Genomic DNA, 24,506 nt, shown 5'->3' with positions numbered 1-24,506 from the left:
TGTGGGGATGAGTAGCCACTATGGTTACGTCACGTGGACATTGCCTCATTGTGTACAGCCACTCAGATAGGAGGAACATTGATCTAGTACAGGAACAGCACTGAATCAAAAAGGGAAGCATACAAGTTTTTATTTTCCTGCCTACTAAGAAATCCGATATTACGGTTAAGCTACACATCCATTCCCACGTCTGTTGCAATATAATTGGTTTCATTAGGAAAGTTCAATGTATTCCATAATTAACATTTATAAGGCTAGCTTCACACTAGCTGTAAGAGAGCTCCCTGGATCTGGCATTGCCAGACAGTAATTTGAATGAATTTTTAAGCATCTTAGGCTAGTTTTACACTAGCGTTATTAGTTCCAGCAGGATGTTCTGGCAGAGCCTGCCGGAGCTCTCCGTTTTGTGAAGCAGTTTTTGTCCGGACGATTCTCAGCATATTTGCCAGGTTGCAGCCGGATCTCCACTGGACCCCATTACAGACAATGGAGCTGATGGGCATTCAAGTACCATCCAGCCATGCCAGAACCAGAGCTCCAGCAGGCTATTCCATGCCAGAACAGTCTGGCAGGTCTCTTACTACTAGTGTGAAACTATCCTTACTTGACCCTTTTAGGCAGCAAAACAAAAAAGAGTTCAGTGCAGCACGCAGAATGCAGTCAACCACTGCACCTTATTTTGTGAATGAACAGAGGATGCCACAATGTGTAAACAATCCATAGTGATACAGTTAAAGGGGTTGGCCAAGTTATATTTATTGATGACCTATCCTCAGGATAGGTCATCAATATCAGATCGGCGGGAGTGCCGGGTGTCGAACCCCAGCTGATCAGCTGTTTGAAGAGAAGGCATGCGTCATGCCAGCGCTGCCTCCCCTTTACAGTTTACCTTCTAGCCGTTCCATCTGCAGCAGTGAGCAGGTGTAATTACACTCAAGCCGTCCCATTCATTTCAATGGTACGGGTCGTTGTATAGTAGCGATCCGTACCATTGAAATGAATGGGACAGCTTGGGTGTAATTACACCTGCTCACCGCTGCAGATGGACCGGCTAGAAGGTAAACGGTAAAGGGGAGGCCGCGCTAGCATGGCGCGCGCCTTCTCTTCAAACAGCTAATCGGCGGGGGTGCCGGGTGTTGAACCCCAGCCGATCTGATATTGATGACCTATCCTGAGGATAGGTCATCAATAAATATAACTTGGACAACCCCTTTAAGGCTACTTTTACACTCGCGTTTTGGTCAGATCTGTCATGGATCTGCAAAAACGGAACGGTTACCATAATAGAACCGCATGCATCAGTCCTGAACGGATCCGTTTGTAATATCTGTAACATAGCCAAGATGGATCCATCATGAACTCCATTGAAAGTCCTTGGGAGACTGATCCGTTATCGATTGTGCCAGATTGTGTGAGAGAAAACTGACCCGTCTCAATAGGCTTATATTGTGTGCCAGGATGGATCCGTTTGGCTCAGTTTCATCAAGCGGACAGCAAAACGCTGCAGGAAGCGTTTTGGTGTCCACCTCCAGAACGGAATGGAGACTGATCGAGGCAAACTGATGCATTCTGAGCGGATTCTTTTCCATTCAGAATGCATTAGGGCAAAACGGATTCGTTTTGGACCACTTGTGAGAGCCCATGACGGATCACACAAACAGAAAGCCAAATTGCGAGTGTGAAAGTAGCCTAATAGATGTATAAGAATTATGAAGCATTAGGTAAAAAAAAAGCATACCTGAAGACTGAGCAAACCCAACTGCTGACAGGACTTCATTCTCCACTATAGGCTTTATCTTTTGCTCATCTTCACTGCCATCATCAGAATTGTGACTTATATTGTGACCGTCTTCAGACAAGTCAGAAGATGATGTAGATGCCTTATCCTTCGGAGCTGTGCTCTTCGTCTTGCTCCTCTTGGGTTTCTTGCTTTCGGTTTCCTCTGTGGAAGGCCCACTCTCTTCCTCACTCTTGACAGTTTTCTTTTTACCCTTCTTGACAGCCTCCACGTTTCCTGCTTTTCTCATTTTCTTCTCTAGTTCAGAGTCATAGTTTGACGAGTCAGAGTGGTTCGAGCGGCGTTTTTTTGCTGTCGAGTTTCTAGTCACCTTCTTAACAGCTTCAGGACCAGAGCTTGAACTCTTTCTTTTGCGCTTTCCATCAGTCTTTGGACTATCTCCTTTAACAGCTTTCTTCGAATTCTTGGTTTCACCGCAGCTTTCATGATCGGAGGATGAATTGCTCATCAAAGCTGCCATTTTAAGAATTTCAGGGACTTCATCAGATTCCGATCCACTTCCATGCTTGTTGGAATCTAATTTTTCCTTATCGGATTTTCTTTTTGAACTCTTGCCAGAGTCTGAAGAAGCAGGTTTTGTCTTATTTTCTTTCTTTTTAGAGGACTGCTTTTTCTTTTTTCTCTCCTTGTCTGTATCATTACTTTCCTCCTCTGTATTTGATGAGGTCTTTGTCTCAGTCTGGCGTCTTTTGGGTGTGGTTTTCACACGAGGAGACTTTCTTAACTTGGAATCTTCATTCTCGGATGAGTGCTCATTAGCAGAAACATAGCTGGGACTCCGTGGTTTGTCAGCATCAGATCCATGTTCAGAAGCCTCAGCTTTAGAGTCCTCATTCAAGTCCAGATTCTTAGATGGTGAAACAGTTACAGGAGTCAACTTCAGAATCAGCTCTTTTTTAATGGCCGCCTTTGGTTCCTTACCATGTTTCTTACTTGGTGTTTTTAACCCAGAATCGCTCAATGCATTTTGTGCTTCCAGTGAGGCATCCAGACTGTCAAATATATCTTCTGGAACAGAAGTAGGGACTGAAACAATGTCCATGTCCAGTGCTTCAGCAGCATTGGGCTCAAATTCTTGCTGATCATTTTTTTGCTTCTTCATAGGTGAACGAGACTTTGCTAGCCTGGATGATGTCCTATTAGAAGCCATCTTCTCAGCATCATTTTCGGATTCAGCACTCGACTGTTGCTCTTTCTTACTTTTCTCTGTATTTCTTTTTTTGCTGTCCATTATACTACGCTTTGGCTTTACGTTTGTCTTCAGCTTCTCTCGATTTTTCTCACATTTAATTTGTACTTCTTCAGAATCAGACTCACCCTCAACATGGGAATCCTCTTGAGGTTGCTCATCTAATACAGTGTCAGTGTGATTCTCATTCCGCTTTTGCACTGTACCTTCTTTGACCAGCTGAACATCACCATCCTCTGTGTCCATATCTTCTAGGTCCTCTCCCTCATGTATTGAAGATTCCAGAATGTCACCAATATCCTCCTTTTCTTCAACACTTACATTTAAAGTATCGACTTGCTCTCCATTTGGAGCCTGAGCTAAACTAACCCTTTTATCTACATCTCTATTTCTAGACTTCCCATGCTTCTCTTTGCGGTCATTTTTTACTTTTTCATTTTCACACACACTGGTTGACTCTTTCCGAGGTTCACTACTTTTGTCATTGTGTCTCTCTTTTGGCTGCCGATTCTCACTAACATCTCTGTTTTTCTTAGTTTTTTTACCAAAATCACAAGCCATCTCTTTGGCCAAACTTTCCTCTAAAGCCTGGTGTGCCTTTTTAAGGTCCTCCAAAACTGACTTAAATGCCTTTAACTGACGAATTCGAACACTGCGGTTAGAATCGACATTTTCAGACTCCTGCTTCAGAAATTTTACAAAACTGGAGTTTAAGTTGGTTGTTGTCTCGATTATTCTTTTAGTCTTTTTTAACATTTCTTTTGGAACCATCAAGGCTTTGAATGAATAGTTTATTGCACAAGAACGTGAATTATCCTTTTGTTTGTCCTGTCCATTACAACTTAGGCTTTTTAGAGTTTGGTCATGAGGCTTACTCTTGTCGTTTTCTACTTTCATTTTCTTCTTATTTTGTAACAACTGTTCCAAGTTCTCAAAAACACTGTCACATGCAGCTACCAAGTCCAACAGAGGATCAGATTCACACATGTAGCAATGCCATTTGCTTTCTTCATCCATTATAGCAGACAATTCTTTACGACCAAGATTTCGGAGGATGCATTTTTTGCAGAAGGCATTGTGGCAAAAATCACAGCAGATAAGATTTCCTCCTTCAGCACACCAACTAGATATAAAAGAAAATATATACATATATTATGATCCAATACATTGCTGGCTTAAAACAAAAAAGAAAAAAAACAGACAAACATACTTTGTCATTTAATGTTCCAACCTTTTACTTGTTTACTGAAACTTCTTGATTCAGGGGTAAATGAAAAGCGCTATTCTTTTGCGCAGCACTTTACCTAGTAGTAATGTGCTTGTAAGAAAAAAGACGTTAGAAAAAAGACGACTGGAGGGGAGATCTAATTACTATGTAAAAAATATATCAGGGGTCAGTACAGAGATCTATCCCATCATCTTTTTATCCCCAGGACTGTGACGAGGGGACATCCTCTGCGTCTGGAGGAAAGAAGGTTTGTACACAAACATAGAAGAGGATTCTTTACGGTAAGAGCAGTGAGACTATGGAACTCTCTGCCTGAGGAGGTGGTGATAGTGAGTTCACTAAAAGAGTTCAAGAGGGGCCTGGATGTATTTCTGGAGTGTAATAATATTACAGGCTATAGCTACTAGAGAGGGGTCGTTGATCCAGGGAGTTATTCTGATTGCCTGATTGGAGTCGGGAAGGAATTTTTTATTCCCCTAAAGTGAGGAAAATTGGCTTCTACCTCACAGTTTTTTTTTGCCTTCCTCTGGATCAACTTGCAGGATAACAGCCTGAACTGGATGGACAAATGTCTTTTTTCGGCCTTATGTACTATGTTACTATGTTACTAATGTCAGCAAATGCCCCGTCAGGTTTCACTCATAGCCTTACATTGCTTTACACGGACACAACAGAAGTGAGTTTCTTAGCACGGTCATTAATACAGAATCTGGCAAAACACAAGAGGAGGTCTATCCTTCTACTGTGGTACCACTTGGTGCTTTGTACAAAGGCCGACTATTTGCTGTACCATCACACTGCCCAGATGAATGAGTAACAAAGGAAATGCATACAAGCTCTAGGAAAGGTTTATACATACTAAATATCCAGAAAGAAATTAATAAATAAAGATGCCAGTTAAACAAGCACCCACATTTATGGCATCTAGAATCCATTACGGTTTCTTCTTTGCACATTTGAGTATACCATTAAACCCCCATGCCCTTCTTGTTAATGGATCCAACGTACAGACTGAAAACTGCAAATAGCCTTTAAAGGGGTATTCCTGTAACTTAATTTCTGAAAAACTGCATTAAGGCTGCAAGCTGTGACCCAATCAGAACCCATACCTTTACATATAGCCAGAGCTTCAATTTACCTTGCAATCCATTTGTCTAGCTCCTGAGTGAGCCTGCAGCACACGGAGTATCATGGCTCCTGATCTTCCCTCCCAAAACCTCAAAGACTTTCCTGCTGAGAGTGCTGATGTTTACTGATTGGCTGCCTGATATACAGCCCAGTCACGCCCCTCTACTCAGTAATCACCAGCACACTGACAAGCCCTTTGTTTCACAACACATTTAGCTAGAGAATCAATAGCAATGCACTGAGCATGCTCGACCTAACAAAGGCTCAGAACTACAGGTCGATGCCATGGTAATTTATGAGGAAACGCAGTGGGCAGCACTTGTACTTGTATAACTTATAACTACTGAACGGTAAATATGTGAAATTTACATTATATTAGGTAATTACTGATGAATTTGTCTAACACATCTAATATATAAAGCTGAGTGTATGTATGTATGTCCGCTAAAGGAATCAGCACCGTCGCATTTACAATCACAACATTTGGCACACAGGTACATCAGGTGTTTGGGAAGGTTTTAGACCGGGTCTCAGCTCTCTAGCACGTACCGTTCCTGAGATATTCCCAAAAAATGCATTAGCCAATAGAAGCCTGGCCACATGACAGGCCAGTCTCCACATACACACAGCTTTACACCAGGTTTCCATAACAACCCAGCCATTTTTCTTTACTGTAGGTGAGCTTCAACCCCTTCCCGCCCAGAATAGGATAGCGCAGCGGGACGTGACTTACCGACCAGCACAGTACCATTATGGCGCGCTGATCGGGCGGGTGCAGAAGCTGCAGGGGACCGGCTGTTCCCATTAGCTGGACCCCTGCTGTATGCTCCGGCATCAGTGAAAACACAGATGGCGGTGCATTAACCCTCACTATGCTGCTGTCAGCTTTGACCGCGGCATGTGCGGGGTGTGTGGAGGGAGGGAGCTCCCTCCCCTTCCCCATCGGGTCCCCGCACTGCTGTGACGGGGACCCGATGGCAGCCCGATGCCTTCCTTAGGCATCGTGGCTGCATTCAGGGAGAGCCTGTGAAATCCAGCACCCTGGATCTCACAGGAAACAGGCTGCAAGTGTATTACACTGGTAATACACTTACTTCTGTATTGTAATGCATTGTAAAGGGGATCAGACACCCCCCCAACACGTCATTTTCCCAAAATAAAGTAAAAAAAATATTTGTAAAAAATAGGGTGGGGGGGGGGGGGGGGGGGGGGAGAAAAGTAGACATTAAGTATCGCTGTGTCCGTATCAACCGACTCTATAAAAATATCACATGACCTAACCCCTCAGGTGAACACCCTGAAAAAAATAAAATAAAAACTGATAAAAAAATAGTGTAAAACTGTAAAAAAGTGTCAAAAAAGCCTTTGTCACCTTACATCACAAAAAGCGTAATACCAAGCGATCAAAAAAGTCATATGCACACCAAAATAGTACCAATCAAACCGTCATCTCATGCAAAAAAAATAATAATGAGACCCTACATAAGACAGTCGCTTTTAGAATATGGAGACACAAAAAAAAAAAAATCTTTCAAAAATAATTATGCAAAACTGATTAGGTAAAGATATGTAGTCATATTTGGTATTGTCGCGTCCGTAACAACCTGCTCTATAAAAAATACCACATGATCTAACCTGTCAGATGAACATTGTAAATAAAAAATAAAAATGGTTCCAAAACAGCTATTTTTTGTTAGCTTGCCTCACAAAAAAGTGTAATATAGAGCAACCAAAAATCATATGTACCCTAAATTGTACCAACAAAACTGCCAACTTATCCCATAGATTCCAAAATGGGGTAATTTTATTGGAGTTTCTACTCTAGGTGTGCATCAGAGGGGCTTCAAATGTGACATGGCAACTTAAAATTATCCCAGTGAAAGCTGCTCTCCAAAAACCATATGGTGTTTCTTTCATTCTGCACCCTGACGTGTGCTCGTACAGCAGTTTACAGAAACACTCCATATGTGGTCGTAAACTACAGAATAAAGGCAATAAATATAGGGTTTTGTTTGGAAGTTAACCCTTGCTTTGTTACTGGAAAAAAATGGATTCAAGATGGAAAATCTGCCAAAAAAGTGAAATTCTGAAATTTCATTTCCATTTTCCTTTAATTCTTGTGGAACACCTAAAAGGGTTAACAAAGTTTGTAAAATGAGTTTTAAATACCTAGAGGGGTGTAGTTTCTAAAATGGGGTAATTTTTGGGTGGTTTCTATTATGTAAGCCTCACAAAGTGACTTCAGACCTGAACTGGTCCTTAAAAAGTAGGTTTTGGAATTTTTCGGAAAAATTTAAAGATTTGCTTGTAAACTTCTAAGCCTTCTAACGTCCCAAAAAATAAAATGTAATTTTCAAAATGATCCAAACATGATGTAGACATATGGGAAATGTAAAGTAATAACTATTTTTGGAGGTATCACTATCTATTATAAAAGTAGAGAAAATGAAATTTGCTAATTTTTCAAAAGTTTGGGTAACTTTTGTATTTTTTTTATAAATAAAAATGTAATATTTTGACTGAATTTTACCACTATCATGAAGTACAATATGCGACGAGAAAATCTCAGAATGGCCAGGATAAGTAAAAGCGTTTTAAAGTTATTACCACATAAAGTGACGTCAGATTTGCAAAAAATGGCCTGGGCAGGAAGGTGAAACCTGGCCCGGGGTTAAAAGAAATCTGTCACCAGGATAATCGCTATTGAAGTAGAGACATGGCCTAATAGCACTTAGTACCTTATTTCAAGACGTGCCTTTGTTCCAGCAATAGATGTTTTTATCCTCTGAAAATCCAGTTTATTTGGTATGCAAATGAGCCAGTAAGGTGCCCAGAGGGGCCTCACTCTTGCAGGAAGGTGCCCAGACACGCACCCTGCCACAATGTGTCCACCCTCAAAAGACAAACTTAAAACCCTCGGCCCCAGGTCCCACTAAGCCACGCTCCTTGATCCATCCACTCCTCAGCAGACAGGGATTGAAAAAAAAATGAAGTTAAAAATCAACTTCTGTCAGCTGCAGGGGTGGGAGGGAGGGTGACTTTCTCCCTGCAGCTCACACTCAGACAGCACAGTGCTGCTGTCTTAGAGTGAGCTGTTCAAAAGGACACGCCCCGATCCGATTAGGCCACGCCCCTTCCACTTCTCAGACAGATTGGAAAAAAAATGAAGTTAAAGGGGTATTCTCATCTTGCTACTTCATCATCAATTGCTGCCAACTAGCTGTTCACTTCCTGGTTTTCTGCAGCTAAGGCTGGGCGGGCTTAGGCAGCTAGAGTGAAGGCCGGCCACTCCTCCTTATGACATCACACAGAGCTGAGTTCTTACGTGCTAGTTCATGTGGATAGTATGACTCATCAGTCTGGCAGCCTGCAGTGTCTGAGGCCTCTCCCCCTGCTGGGGAATCATCAGAGAGCTGTGATAAGTGAGCTTAGTGTACAGTAACATGTGGCTGTTCTGCAGTTTTACACACAAAATCTCTGATCTTTTACAAACCCATTCTGTGCATCAAAAACTATAATTCCATATTATACATTAGCTCAAAAGCTTGACCAACCCCCACCCACCAGCACTGATGCAGATTTGTTTCCATTACAGCTGTACTCAAGTTGTATATAAACCTCACACTATGTATCTTTATAGATGCATATACAGCTCAGCTACATGTGTCTTCTCCAGTCCCCTATCACTTTGGCTGAATGGCTTCCTATACAGCCCTGCTACATCTTTATTCTACTCCCCCACTAGCACTTTGGCTGAAAAGCTTCATATACAGCTCTGCTACATCTGTTTATCTCTTCAACCATTACGGTGTCAGAACAGCCGCATATTCAGCCCTGCAACATCTGTTTCTCTCTTCCACCAGCATTGATACGGACCCGCCACATACAGTTGCAAGAAAAATTATGTGAAACCTTTGGAATGATATGGATTTCTGCACAAATTGGTCATAAAATGTGATCTGATCTCCATCTAAGTCACAATAATAGACAATCACAGTCTGCTTAAACTAATAACACAAAGAATTAAATGTTACCATGTTTTTATTGAACACACCATGTAAACATTCACAGTGCAGGTGTAAAAAGTATGTGAACCCCTAGACTAATGACATCTCCAAGAGCTAATTAGAGTGAGGTGTCAGACAACTGGAGTCCAATCAATGAGATGAGATTGGAGGTGTTGGTTACAGCTGCCCTGCCCTATAAAAAAAAAAAAAAAAAAACCACACACCAGTTCTGGGTTTGCTTTTCACAAGAAGCATTGCCTGATGTGAATGATGCCTCGCACAAAAGAGCTCTCAGAAGACCTACGATTAAGAATTGTTGACTTGCATAAAGCCTTGCTGTTCATCAGTCCACGGTAAGACAAATTGTCTATAAATGGAGAAAGTTCAGCACTGCTGCTACTCTCCCTAGGAGTGGCCGTCCTGTAAAGATGACTGCAAGAGTGCAGCGCAGACTGCTCAATGAGGTGAAGAAGAATCCTAGAGTGTCAGCTAAAGACTTACAAAAGTCTCTGGCATATGCTAACATCCCTGTTAGCGAATCTACGATACGTAAAACACTAAACAAGAATGGATTTCATGGGAGGATACCATAGAGGAAGCCACTGCTGTCCAAAAAAAAACATTGCTGCACGTTTACAGTTTGCACAAGAGCACCTGGATATTCCACAGCAGTACTGGCAAAATATTCTGTGGACAGATGAAACCAAAGTTGAGTTGTTTGGAAGAAACACACAACACTATGTGTGGAGAAAAAGAGGCACAGCACACCAACATCAAAACCTCATCCCAACTGTGAAGTATGGTGGTGGGGGCATCATGGTTTAGGGCTGCTTTGCTGCGTCAGGGCCTGGACGGATTGCTATCATCGAAGAAAAAATGAATTCACAAGTTTATCAAAACATTTTGCAGGAGAACTTAAGGCCATCTGTCCACCAGCTGAAGCTCAACAGAAGATGGGTGTTGCAACAGGACAACGACCCAAAGCATAGAAGTAAATCAACAACAGAATGGCTTAAACAGAAGAAAATGCGCCTTCTGGAGTGGCCCAGTCAGTCCTGACATCAACCCGATTGAGATGCTGTGGCATGACCTCAAGAAAGCGATTCACACCAGACATCCCAAGAATATTGCTGAACTGAAATAGTTCTGTAAAGAGGAATGGTCAAGAATTACTCCTGACCGTTGTGCACGTCTGATCTGCAACTACAGGAAACGTTTGGTTGAAGTTATTGCTGCCAAAGAAGGTTCAACCAGTTATTAAATCGAAGGGTTCACATACTTGTTCCACCTGCACTGTGAATGTTTACATGGTGTGTTCAATAAAAACATGGTAACATTTAATTATTTGTGTGTTATTAGTTTAAGCAGACTGTGATTGTCTATTGTTGTGACTTAGATGAAGATCAGATCACATTTTATGACCAATTTGTGCAGAAATCCATATCATTCCAAAGGGTTCACATACTTTTTCTTGCAACTGTATATAGCTCTGCTACATCAGTTTCTCTCTTCCACCAGCATTGATGCTGACCCGACACATATACAGCTCTGTTACATCTGTCTATTCCCTTCCCCACTAGAACTATGGCTGAACAGCAGCATATTCAGCTCTGCTACATCCATCAGCCCCCAAGTGCCTCCATAAGCCCCCATTCAAATAGACCCCCAAGTGCCTCCATAAGCCCCCATTCAAATAGACCCCCAAGTGCCTCCATAAGCCCCCATTCAAATAACCCCCCAGGTGCCTCCATATGCCCCCCATTCAAATAACCCCCCAGGTGCCTCCATATGCCCCCCATTCAAATAGCCCCCCAGGTGCCTCCATATGCCCCCATTCAAATAGCCCCCCAGGTGCCTCCATATGCCCCCATTCAAATAGCCCCCCAGGTGCCTCCATATGCCCCCATTCAAATAGCCCCCCATGTGCCTCCATATGCCCCCATTCAAATAGCCCCCCATGTGCCTCCATATGCCCCCATTCAAATAGCCCCCCAGGTGCCTCCATATGCCCCCATTTAAATAGCCCCCCAGGTGCCTCCATATGCCCCCATTTAAATAGCCCCCCAGGTGCCTCCATATGCCCCCAAATAGCCCCCCCATATACCCCCATTCAAATAGCCCCCCAAGTGCCTCCATATGCCCCTAAATAGCCCCCCCAAGTGCCTCCATAAGCCCCCAAATGCATCAAATAGCCCCCAATCGTTGGTGGAATTGGTGGTGCATGTAAAAATACTTACCCACCGCTTATGAAGTTGTCTCCCGGTCCTCCTCTCAGACGCTGTCCGGAATCTCGGGCAGGCGCGCATGCGCAGAACTATATTCTCTTGAGCTGTGTTGGAGAGGCGGCTCTAAAGAATATGGATCCGCGCATGCGTGGCCGGCGAAGTGCGCGCTCACATTGTGCGTGAGAGGCCGCACATTGAAGGGGAAACAACTGCGCAAGCGCGGCCAATGGATGCGGCCGGCGAGCGGTGGCCGTATCCATGGGCCACGAAGATAAACAATGGATTTCGAAATTTAGATTTATAAAAAAGAACAGTAGGTTTTTGTTAATGAAATACATTTACAAAAAGGTTAAATGGGGGATAAATGTTTTAATCAAAGATGATCAATCAAATGAGAATACCCCTTTAAAAATCAACTTTTAGGTTGCCATGCCCTGATCTGGTTAGGCCACGTCCCGTCCCATCCCCCCCCCCACTCCACAGCCGACAGGGATTGAAAAAAAGAAGTTAAAAATCAACTTCTGTCAGTTGCAGGGGGTGGGAGGGACGGTGACTTTCTTCCTGCAGCGCACACTCAGACAACGTAGTGCTGCTGTCTGAGTGAGCTGTTCAAAAGGACATCCCTGTGTCCGTCCAGGCCCTGCGCCGGACGGAGGACAGGGAGTCTGAAAGCCGGACTGTCCGGCCTAAAACTGGACCTCTGGCCACCCTAGGGGCAGGCTGCTGTGGAGGTCACAGTTAAGAGGATGGTCCGTTATGGAGGTCAGTGCTAATGGGCAAATTGCTGTAAAGGCCACTGTTAAGGGGACGGGACCCTGTGGAGGTCAGTGTCAACAGGGTGCTGTGCTGTGAAACTCACTTAAAGCGAAAGGCTGCTGTAAAGGTCAAAGTTAAGGGGGTGGGCTGCTGTGGAGGTCCAATTTTAAGGGACACGGCACTGTGGAGGTCACTGTCAAGGGGATAGGGTGATGTAGATATCAACACTATCCACTATAACAGTGACATCTTTTAAACGACACATACAAACATTAAATATACCTGAGCGAAGCCAGGTCCTTCAGCTAGTAAGTTATATTTATGGTAACCGGAATACCACTTTAATACTAACATGTGCAGGCAAACTACATCTTAAAAAAGTGGTTTTACAGCAACTAGGTTTTCAAAATAAAAAGATCACGAACATTGAATCCAACCTTAGGGACCATTCAGACGGAGTATTTTGACATGGAGCAGAAAACACCTCCCATTGTTTTCAGTGACAAGCTGCACCATTCATGTGGCATTGTACGAGAAAGTCAAGGCACAGTCACAGCAGTAAACCACAATCTGCCACTGAAAACCATTGGTAGCCGTTTCCACCTTGCTAAACTCTAGTAAAATAAAAAGTAACTACAGTCTGAACCAGATGGACAGATGTCTTTTTTCAGCCTTATTAACTATGTTACTATGTATGTAATTACATTCACTAATTATACAATATGTATGTAGCCACTAAGATCCCTTTGGCGATGGGTAAAGGAAACTATAGCTCACCGACACTGCTCATCCATTCCATCGGCATCTCGATTGATGTCATCACTCATGTAATATTTAAAGCAATTCTGAGGTAAAAATTGAAAAAAAAGGACAAAAAGATCAGACACTCTCATTGACCAGAACTAAAACTGCATTAAAGAGGACCTTTCACCTGGAAAAACATTGTGAACGAAGTATGCTGACATGGAGAGTGGCGCCCGGGGATCTCACTGCACTTATTATTACCCCTGGGCGCCGCTCTGTTCTCCCGTTATGCCCTCCGGTATCTTCCCTCACTAAGTTATAGTAGGCGGTGTCTGCCCTTGTCCTGTGGGAGTCTCCTTCTCCTAGGGTGCAGCGCTGGCCAATCGCAGCGCACAGCTCACAGCCTGGGAGAAAAAAACCTCCCAGGCTGTGAGCTGTGCGCTGCGATTGGCCAGTGCTGCACCCTAGGAGAAGGAGACGCCCACAGGACAAGAGAAGACACCGCCTACTATAACTTAGTGAGAGAAGATAGTGGAGGGCATAACGGGAGAACGGAGCGGCGTCCAGGGATAATAGTAAGTGCAGTGAGATCCCCGGGTGCTGCTCTCCATGTCAGCATACTTCGTTCACAATGTTTTTCCAGGTGAAAGGTCCTCTTTAAAGAAGGCACAAATACTACAAAATTCACCAAATTCTGGGTTATAGGGGTAGTCCAGGTTCTAGATATTGATAATGTCAGAAGGGTAGGGTCCAACACCTCCACTAATCAACTGCCGACACTGGGACAGAGAGAACGGAGTCAAAGCACCACTCAGTCCTCTGGATAAAGATTTTAATGAGGAAAAATGAGGGCATGTGCATAAGTTTTTTTTTTTTTTTTTTTTACACAGTTGTTGAAATCTGCTTGAGAAGTGGCATGTTACTTCTCTGAATGGTATTTTGGCTGCCTGAAAGGTAAAACAGCTTGCCGTATTAGATGGAGTTTAGCTTGCCCTCAAAGGCTATGTGAGCACAGCCTCAGATTTATCAACCACTGTGATACATCTGGCACAAATAAGACTCTTGAGGTTTACTCTGGCTACTAGACAGTATTAGGCTACTTTCACAGTGGCGTTTTGAATTCCGTTTGTAAGATCCGTTTCAGGGCTCTCAAACTGATCAGTTCAGCCCCAATGCATTCTGAATTGATAAGGATCCATTCAGAATGCATCAGTTTGGCTCCGTTCCGCCTCCATGCCGCTCTGGATGCGGACACCAAAACCCTGCTTCCCACGTTTTGGTGTCCGCCTGTCCATGCGGAGCCAAACGGATCCGTCCTGACTTACAATGTAATTCAATATGGTGCAGTTGAAAACGGATCAGTTTTGACTTAGGGCTCTTTCACACCTGCGTTCTTTTCTTCCAGCATAGAGTTCCGTCGTCGGGGCTCTATGCCGGAAGAATCCTGATCAGCTTTATCCTAATGCATTCTGAATGGAGTGAAATCCGTTCAGGATGCATCAGGATGTCTTCAGTTCCGGAACGGAACGTTTTTTGGCCGGAGAAAATACCGCAGCATGCTGCGCTTTTTGCTCCGGCCAAAAATCCTGAAGACTTGCCGCAAGGCCGGATCCGGAATTAATGCCCATTGCAAGGCATTGATCCGGATCCGGCCTTAAGCTAAACGTTGTTTCGGCGCATTACCGGATCCGACGTTTAGCTTTTTCTGAATGGTTACCATGGCTGCCGGGACGATAAAGTCCTGGCAGCCATGGTAAAGTGTAGCGGGGAGCGGGGGAGCAGCATACTTACCGTCCGTGCGGCTCCCGGGGCGCTCCAGAGTGACGTCAGGGCGCCCCAAGCGCATGGATCACGTGATCGCATGGCACGTCATCCATGCGCATGGGCAACTCTGACTTCATTCTGGAGCGCCCCGGGAGCCGCGCGGACTCTAAGTATACCGCTCCCCGCTCCTACTATGGCAACCAGGACTTTAATAGCGTCCTGGCTGCCATAGTAACACTGAAAGCATTTTGAAGACGGATCCGTCTTCAAATGCTTTCAGTACACTTGCGTTTTTCCGGATCCGGCGTGTAATTCCAGCAAGTGGAGTACACGCCGGATCCGGACAACACAAGTGTGAAAGAGGCCTTAGACTTTTTTTTTAAAAGAATAATGCAAACAGATCCTTTCTGAACGGATACAAGCGTTTGCATTATAGGTGCAGATACCAGACGGATCCGCACCTAACGCAGGTGTGTAAGTAGCCTTAGTAAGGCGGCAACAATGTGAAATTAGAAATTAAAGCATTAAGTGGTGCCAGCAAGTGTTAAGGGAAAACCTTTAGGCCCCTTTCACACGGGCGAGATTTCCGCGCGGGTGCAATGCGTGAGGTAAACGCATTGCACCCGCACTGAATCCGGACCCATTCATTTCTATGGGGCTTTGCACATGAGTGGTGATTTTCACGCATCACTTGTGCGTTTCGTGAAAATCGGAGCATGCTCCTCTTTGTGCGTTTTTCACGTAACGCAGGCCCCATAGAAATGAATGGGGTTGCGTGAAAATCGCAAGCAAGTGCAGATGCGGTGTGCGATTTTCACGCACGGTTGCTAGGAGACGATCGGGATGGGGACCCGATCATTATTATTTTCCCTTATAACATGGTTATAACGGAAAATAGCATTCTGAATACAGAATGCATAGTACAATAGGGCTGGAGGGGTTAATAAATATAAATATATATATATATATATATATATATATATATATATATATATATATATAGCGCAAGTTAAAATATATTTTTTTTTTAACCCCTCCAGCCCTATTTTACTTAGCATTCTGTATTCAGAATGCTATTATTTCCCCTTATAACCATGTTATAAGGGGAAATAATACAATCTACACAACCTTGAACCCAAACCTGAACTTCTGTAAAGAAGTTCGGGTCTGGGTAGCACATTCAGTTTTTTATCACGCGCATGCAAAACACATTGCACCCGCGCGATAAAAACTGAACGGAACGCAATCGCAGTCAAAACTGACTGCAACTGGGTACCTACTCACGCGGGTTTGCCACAACGCATCCGGACATGCTCGTGTGAAAAAGGCCTTATGGCCCACCTTTTCCAGGGCTTAAAAAAAAAAAAAAAAGTAACGAAACCTTTATATAAACGTTTAATATGTTGTCCCTAATGCCATAATAAAACACTCTCTAATATACTTTATTAATCAATTTTTACTACACTCTTCCCTGCCTAAAGCGCACCATTCACTGTGCGCTTAAAACTCTGTTCTCTGTACAATGCTGACAGCTCAGCGGTGTACAGAGTACAATTTATCAATGGAGCAGCAGTAGCGCTGTGACTATGGGCAGGATCGCATATTGCTGCTCCTGCCTGTGCTCCCTGGAGGATTACTAACTCTTGGCATAGCACATGGGTACCCTATACCCATGTACTATGCCAGAATTAGCTGAGCAAAGCGGGCTCCTGCCTGCTCTGCTAAGCTGAGATCACGCACACCACTGAACTGTCAGCAGTGAACAGAGTACAAAGTTTTAAGCGCACAGTGAATGGTGCGCTTTAGCCAGGGAAAAGTGTAGTAAAAATAGAAAATGGATTAATAAAGTATATTAGAGATAATTTTATTAGGGACAACATATAAAAAATTTATATAAAAGGTTTAGTTACTCTTTAAAGCGTACCTGAGTTTACATTTACATAATGGCTGTGCTTCTTTGTACAATCATAAAAAAAGGAGGAACTGGTGTTTTTGGGGCTTCCCGAAAGTCTCTTTCAGCAATATTCCCTGTCTCAGCAGCACAGCTAGATGCATATCACCAAGATGTCGTGGGTGTCACTTCTGTTGAATTGGTTGCCAGTACTGTATGCAGTGACCTCACTTCCCACTATGTTTGTTTTCGTCTAGGAAGATGAGAAAGTTGCTAAGGAGGGAGAGATCAGACTTGGGGCTCGTTCACACGAATCAATGCTGCCCGTTGCTGTATTGCGGACCCCATTTGCGGATCAGCAATACACGGGCACAGTTCCGTGTGCATTCCACATCACGGATGCGGACCCATTCACTTCAATGGGTCCGCAAATCCGGAGATGCAGAACGGAAGCACAGAACGGAACATTATGCAAGCACTACGGAGTGCTTCCTGGGGTTCCGTTCCGTGCCTCTGCATCACAAAAAGATAGAACATGCTATATCCTTGTGCGGAACGGAGGGATCGCGGACCCATTCAAGTGAATGGGTCCATGATCCCCATGCTGCTGGGCCACGGTCAGTGCCCGTGCATTGTGGACCGCTATTTGCGGTCCACGGCACGGGCTTCACACGGTCATGTTAACAAGCCTTTAGACACACATGAGCTTCTCTGCTCTTCAGAAGCAGCGTACATTCAGGGTTTCTATCAGGTTCAGGAGCTCAGCTAGCCCTGACAGCACCCCCATTTCCTGTGAGCCATCTTGTGTCTCTGCTACCAGGAGCGCATCTTACCTGACAACAGGCAGTGGACTGCATCTTAGGAGGAAATGAGGCCCCTAGTGTTCATGGCTTTATAGGTTTTTTTGCAGGTAGATGCAGGCATAATTTTTATATGAAGCGATTTAGAAATTTGCTATTTCTATCATCCTCTATTAAATGAAATGGTGTGAAAGTACAGTGACTTAGTAACCCAAGGGGTCTAATCAGTGTCAATCACCAGAACAAAGATGGTATAGTGGTGGCAAGCTTAAGTAGAGGCACAGCCCAATATGAGGATCAACAGCTATGACTGGATAAACAGAGAGGGGGGCCTTAGCAAGCGCAATAGTCCTTTTGTTATGCTGATCTGTGGGTGCCCTGGGCCTCATGCATCCATAGATCAGTTAACTCAAACAAAGTACTGGATTTTATCCAGATTGTATTTAATACACTAGGGGTGAGCCATAATATTCCATGGGCACTGAAGGGACTATATTTGGAAGATAATCATTTCTTTTTTTTCTATTTACATTGATAACCTGTTTTTAGCACTGGAAGCCCATTATATTATAAGGTTATCACTAACTAGTAACAAAGCGTAACGACAAATCCTGCAGTTACAGCCATGTATTTGTGCTAGCCTGCAGAGAAAGTGAACATCATATGCTTAAGAGGTGAATAAGGCAAGATGTGAACCCAGTTGTAAAAAAAAAAAAAAAAAAAAAAAAATATAATAATAATATATTATATATAATATATATATATATATATATATATATATATATATATACACACACACATATATACATATATATATATATACACATATACACACATATATACACACACACACACATTCAGAGAGAAAAAGAAAATAACGTGTACCTTACAAATGAGGACTTTGAGAGCAGGATGTCTGCAAATGGAGTCTTTCTGAAAGTGATTTACTTGTTGTCCACAAGCTGTGCAAGAGACAATCCCATGGAGTCCTTCCTCTAAAGAAAAGAAAGAAAAAAAAAAGGGGGGGGGGGAGAATTGGTACAAGTTCAATGATATCTGCTCAGTTTTAACTATACATTTATTAATACTTCATAACTGCGATTAAAGAAGAACTCCCGGCAAAAATTTTATTTTCTAACCCGTTGAAAAGTTATATGATGTAATCTGTAGTAAATGTCATTTTCTTACCAGTGGCTGTATTTGCGAGTCATGTGACCAGCAATCAGACTCTTCCAACTGACAGCATCTTATGTGTGGACAGGAAGTCAGTTTCTCTATGTATTCCTATGGGAGCCACACTCATATAGGAATGAACAGAGATGTAACAGACTTCTTGTCCTGTGTCAGGTGGAGATCAGAGAGTTGGTCACATGACATCACTTTCTAGCGGGTCAGAGAACAAACATTTTACCTGGAGTTCTACTTTAGAGTGTCAAAACTAGTGTTGAGCGAACTTCTGTTTTAAGTTCGGCGTCTAAAGTTCGGCTTCCGGTTAGCGGAGGATCCCGATATGGATTCCGAATTCCGTTGTGGTCCGTGGTAGCGGAATCAATAATCGGCCATTATTGATTCCGCTACTACGGACCACAACGGAATTCGGAATCCATATCAGGATTCTCTGCTAACCGGAAGCCGAACTTTAGACGCCGAACTTAAAACAGAAGTTCGCTCGACACTAGTCAAAACCCCTTTTACAAGGGCCAACGCATAGGCAATGATGAGAACAAAGCAATCGTTGCCCAACACTACTAGATCTTTCAGTAGATACAATTACATGCAGAAATAATCCATGTATGTGACCATGCAACTGCTACTGTGACCGCTCGCCTCCATAATTAGTTTACCAGCAGCAGATTTATACAGTAGGTGTTTGTGATATTGTGCTTTCTCGTGCATGGCATTGGGGGACACAGCACCATGGGTATATGTCCAACTACCACTAGGAGGCACTAGACACAAAAAGTGTTGGCTCCTCCCCGTTGGGCTATACCCTCTCCACAGGCACAAGGCTATTCAGTTTTTGTCTAGTGTCCGTAGGAGGCAGACCTGTCCTGCTTTTTTGCAGGTCCTGCTGTTTATTTTTTATTTTATTCTTTATTCTTTTTTTCTCTCTTCTGCAGGTCTCGGTGATCTCCACCGTTATACCTGCTGCAGGCTGGGGCTCCATCGTGTTCCACCTTAGTTGCCCCCCCCTGCGGGCGCGTACTTCTGTACCATCGCCGGTCACCCAGTCCCCACAGACTGCATCCGCAGTGGCTTGCCGGCATTCCCACGGTTCCCGTGTTGAGTCTGCCGAAGGGGTGACCCTGCGGCGCCCGAAGACATCAGATGGTGAGTATAGTGAGTATACTCCCCTGTCCCTGCCCCAGGGTTAGGTTCCCTCCTGTGGCCAGGGGGGTGGGATCCACCTTAGCTGGGGGTCCTGGGAAGCTTCCATATTCCTCCACCTTTCTCTTCCCCCTTGGTTGGTCTTTTCTCTCCTCCCTGGCCACACAGTCCAGGCGTCGCTTCTCCTGGGCCTTCCCCGCTACTTTAGTCCCCGGCTTTTGCAGGGACTAGGCCTCATCTTCCATGGCCCGTTCCCGGCTCCCAGGTGCTCTGTTTGCCCTGTTCCGCCCACCCCCAGGCGTCGCTCAACCCCCCCACCCTCCTCACCTAGTTTCGTGGGTCCGGAGGCCCCTCGGTCGGCCGCGATTCGTCCCGCCCCCCTCGCTCCATTCCCGGCCGCCTCATAAATCGAGGCCCCGGCTTTTGGGCCTGCTAGGCCGCGATCTTCCCGGCCCCTCCTCCTTGCTTCCCGGGCTTTTCTGACCCCGCCCGGCCCTCGGGAGGGGCTATCTCCTCCACCCTTTACTGGTCTAACGTGGTTATCTAGTGAGGGGAGACCTTCCAGTGGATAGATCCTCAGTTTAAAAGAACTGCAGACCCCCTTTAGGTCATTGTCCTATGTACTGTGTGAAGGCAGCTAATGCTGTACATAGGGATCACTTAAGGTTCCCCCCCACCCCTCCTCAATTGCTTCATTTCTCCTGCAGCCTCTATAGCTGCTGCAGCACCTCTTTGGGGAACATGGCATCCGGGTCCAGATATGACAGCCTCTGCTGGCTGCTCTAAGAGGGTCGCCTCTCCTCGGATCGCCACGTCTTTTCACGTGCGTCCGCTGTCTACGAAGGCTGCCATGCGGTCGGCCTGTCCCTGCTTGTGTGCAGTACCTCTTTCCAGACCCCATTGTGTCCCCTGACCAAATCCTTTTGTGTAGGTCCCTTCTGAATGGTCTCCCTCTTTGTCAAAGCCATGGGAACCTTGTCCGACTCTCCCAATCCTGGCGGAGTTGCTGGACCGCTACCTACCCAATTGCGGCCACCTATGCCCTCCCAGGGTCCTCCCTGCAGACGAGGCATGCTCAGATACCGGGTCCGACAAGGGGTAGCTCACAGTACAACCTCGGGTGGTCTCAACAGGATTCCACCCCTCCTCGGCATCCTCGGGTCCTCCCCAGGACAGGCCTGAGGCTGGTGACGAATCCTTTCCCGTCACCCCATCCGTTGCCTCGGGGGACACCTCTGCACCGATTCCCTCGGAACAGAGCATCAGGCGGTCTTCCTCCATACAGAAGCCTCTGGGAGGTCAAGACTAACGTGCACGGAGGAACCTCTCCTACCCAGGGTTGGTATCCCCTCTAGTGGATTTTCGGATGGCGCTCCCCTGACTGCACAGGTATTCAACCGCACAGGTAAGGCAGCCGTCCCCGTGTTTAGCATAATGAGTCACCTACTTGGTGTCTCTGGTACGTACGCCTTCTCCTTAACAGGGGGGTACCTGCACCACTGCCATAGGCTGTACCTGACAAGCCTTCCTGGTTCCCCTATACCAGGGGCTATGCTCTACACATTTGAGAGTGTTTCCACCGGATCCCCATCCTGGTGCTGGTGTTCGCCACTCTACCTCATAACAGGGGGTCCCTGTTCTTGGCAAGCACCTCCTGTTGGTTGGTAAGGAAAAGCAATTATATATGGCTGTTTCCATCCGCCTTGCTCTTTTTCATAGGTAGAGTACCTACACCTACTCCAGATGCTGAAGCCATTACTCCTGGCTGGTTCTATGGTGTTCCATGCGGCACTATTTCTCCCTTCCGGGCGAGATACACAGGCCGCCTTCAATTGCCTTGGCAATTGCACCTGTCTGTTCCCAGCCACTTTGCTCCTTTCATAGGTAGAGTACCTACACCATCTCCTGATGCTGTAGCCAATACCCCTGGCGGGCTCTATTGTGTTCCATGCGGCAACATTTCTCCCTACGGGCGAGATATAGAGGCCACTTTCAATTGCCGTAGAATTGCCTCTGTCTGGTTCTAGTCGGCATCAAGCTGCCACCTTGGTCCCTTCATGGTAGAGTACCTGCACCATCTCCTGATGCTGTAGCTGTTGCTCCTGTCTGGCTTTATGGTGTACCATGTGGCATTTTCTCTCCCTTACCGGACGAGATATTGAGGCCTTCTCCAATTGCCGTGGTCATTGCACCTACCTCATCATAGTGTGCACCAAACGGCCATCTTACTCCCTTCATAGGTAGAGTTCCTGCACCGTCTCTGATGCTGCAGCCGTTACACCTGTCTGGCTCTATGGTGTACTATGCGGCCCTGTTTCCCTTTTTTTCAGGCGAAATAGAGGGCCTCCTTCAGTTGCCATTTCACCTACCTGATTGTAGTGTGCACCTGTCTTGTTTTTTGTGGTACCGTGCGGCCCTATTTTCCCCTTCCCGGGCGGAATATAGGTACCATTGCTAACGCGGTGCTGTTGCACCTCTCTGGTTCTAGGGTGCACCTTGTGGCCACATTGCTCCGATCTTAAAGGTAGTACCTCTACCATCTCCAGATGCTGTACCCATTACACCTTTCTGGTCGTTTTCTGCACTACGCAGCCATATTTCTACTTTACAGGTTGAGTACCTGTACCCTCCAAATGCATTAGCATTCCCAGATTCTGTGGCTATGTTTCCACTCTCCTTAGACATGCAGCCACTTTCCCTATATTTTAGGCGTGTGGTTGTATTACTCAAGGTGCTGGGCCTTATGGTGCAATCTGTGGCCCATACAGTTCCTGTATTACTGGGTGCTTTCTGCCCCCAGGTTCTAATCTGTGCTGCGGATGTTGGTTTCACCCTTTTGGTTCTTCCATACATCTCCACTCCGTTTCTGTCGTGCTCAATGGTCTCCTTGTACTTCTCAGGGCACTGTCTACAACAGGCCATCCTGGTTCTGCATGTGCATGGTTACCATATCTGGCAGGGGTGGGCCAGCCCAACCCCCACCTTGTCGGTCTAGTGCTACTTATTGTAGTTCCAGTATATGGCTGATCTGTTCTGTTCTGGCGGGTGGTCCACATACAACCATGCTCCCTACACCATGGCCAGGTGGTTGTTGGCCTTTGTGCTAGGGTTGCTCTTGCCATCTCTATAAGGTACTACGGTTGCTGCGCTTCGCGTTACCCCATGTTATAGAGGAGTACTCGCGTTGTTTCCTATTACAGAGTGGCCTATTCCTGGTGGAGTACAGGGATCTCCACTGGATCTTCTACCTTGTTGGGGCACGTAGCTGGTGAGCATCGGCCGCTGCAGCAGTTTTCGGTCATCGCTGGATGTCCTCTGCCACATGGAATCCTTCTGGGGTCATCAGCATTTTTCATCGCTGGCCGTCCTCCCTGACGGGTCAGGGACAGGACCACTGAGCGCCACACACCTGCCTGGTAGGTAATTTTTCAGCTGGTTGCTCTGGCATCGGACAGGGTCCCGTAGTTCCTTCTGGGTCCAGGTGTTCTCGGTATTCCCTTATATTCTCTGCTTAGTTGTACTTCATGACAGAGGGGCAGTCCCCTTGGACCTTGCCGTCGTTTGCACCTGTCAGGTACTTTCTCCCCCCTGGGAGTTTTCAGTACGCCGGTCGCGGCTGGTTTCTACATTTCTGTGTAGTCTCACCCGGTTTTTTCATGGCGACTTCTGCATTCCTTATGCATATGGATGTCTGTCAATTTAGTGGTACTTCCCGAGCTGCTGTACTTGTCCTCTCTGGGACAATGTATACAGTTTGCTAGTCACTGTTCTTGGAATGGGTAGTTGTCCATGGCCAATGTCCCTTCCCCTATGGTAGTTTCATCTCTCCTTTCCTGGATATTCTGGCTTGCGTTGTCTTCTGGTGGTTCAGCTCCTGGTTCCTTGTGAGCCCATCCCGGGTACTCCTTCTGGAGTCCCTGGTCCCCGTTTGTTTGACCACTCAGGTTCTGCATGGCAATCGTTTTTTTGGGGGGATCGGGGCCTGGGTTGATTGTTCCCTTTATGGGTTCCAATAACCTTGTGGTCTTCTTGGGATTCGTGTCTCTTTTCCCATCCTCCCACGTCAAGTACCTGGTATTGAGTGGCTTAGCACAACGGTTTGCAATTCCGCCGTATGGTCTCCTTCGGGAGGGACCTCCTCCTGTTGTAGAACCTTTCCTCCTTAGGCGGTTGGGGTACTCTCCTTCTACTTCCATGTCTTTCAGTCCAGTGTGTCCTGCTGAGATTTCCTGGGCCTGTATCTGGTTCCTTTTTTCCCTGATGCTTCACATGCCCAGAGTTTCCTCTGGTCTTAAGCTTCACAGTGATATCTTGTTTTCCGAGGCTCGGGCCTCATCTCCTGTTTTTGGGACGCAGGTCTTACTCTTTTTTCCTGGCTTTTACCTACAACCCCCTCCTTCTCCAAGGGTTGGTGGTTTCCTCTAGCAGCCTTGGGTTTTCGCCTTTTAAATAGGGCGCATAACTTCATCATCTGCCTTGCGGTGAGGGGAGACCTGCTCCCTTCACATGTGAGCCTTGCTACGGCTTCACTCACTCGTTTGGCTTCCAGTACTTGTTTCCTTTCTCCCCTGGCCTGTCAAGGGTTGGCCACAGGTTTTTTCGCTCTTTGGGTCTGAGACAATTTAGAGCGTTAGGTAGTCCCAACACG

General features: G+C 45.6%; 1 protein-coding gene across 2 annotated transcripts in view; it reads right to left on the bottom strand.

Annotated features, from left to right (window-relative positions):
• ATRX (ATRX chromatin remodeler) overlaps positions 1–24,506 on the bottom strand; it is a 255,917-nt gene that overhangs the window by 168,065 nt on the left and 63,346 nt on the right. For both annotated transcript variants that reach the window (XM_040405241.1, XM_040405242.1), the window contains exons 7-9: positions 18,416–18,525; positions 13,109–13,176; positions 1,739–4,110 (exon numbers count right to left, since the gene is read on the bottom strand). In XM_040405241.1, the coding sequence (XP_040261175.1) occupies positions 1,739–4,110; positions 13,109–13,176; positions 18,416–18,525 (2,550 nt within the window). The remainder of the gene's footprint in view (positions 1–1,738; positions 4,111–13,108; positions 13,177–18,415; positions 18,526–24,506) is intronic.

This window comes from Bufo bufo, chromosome 8 (genome assembly GCF_905171765.1).
Source record: "Bufo bufo chromosome 8, aBufBuf1.1, whole genome shotgun sequence".
NCBI lineage: Eukaryota > Metazoa > Chordata > Amphibia > Anura > Bufonidae > Bufo > Bufo bufo.
Note: the sequence above shows the minus strand (reverse complement) of the source record. Positions and strands in the feature narration are given on the sequence as shown.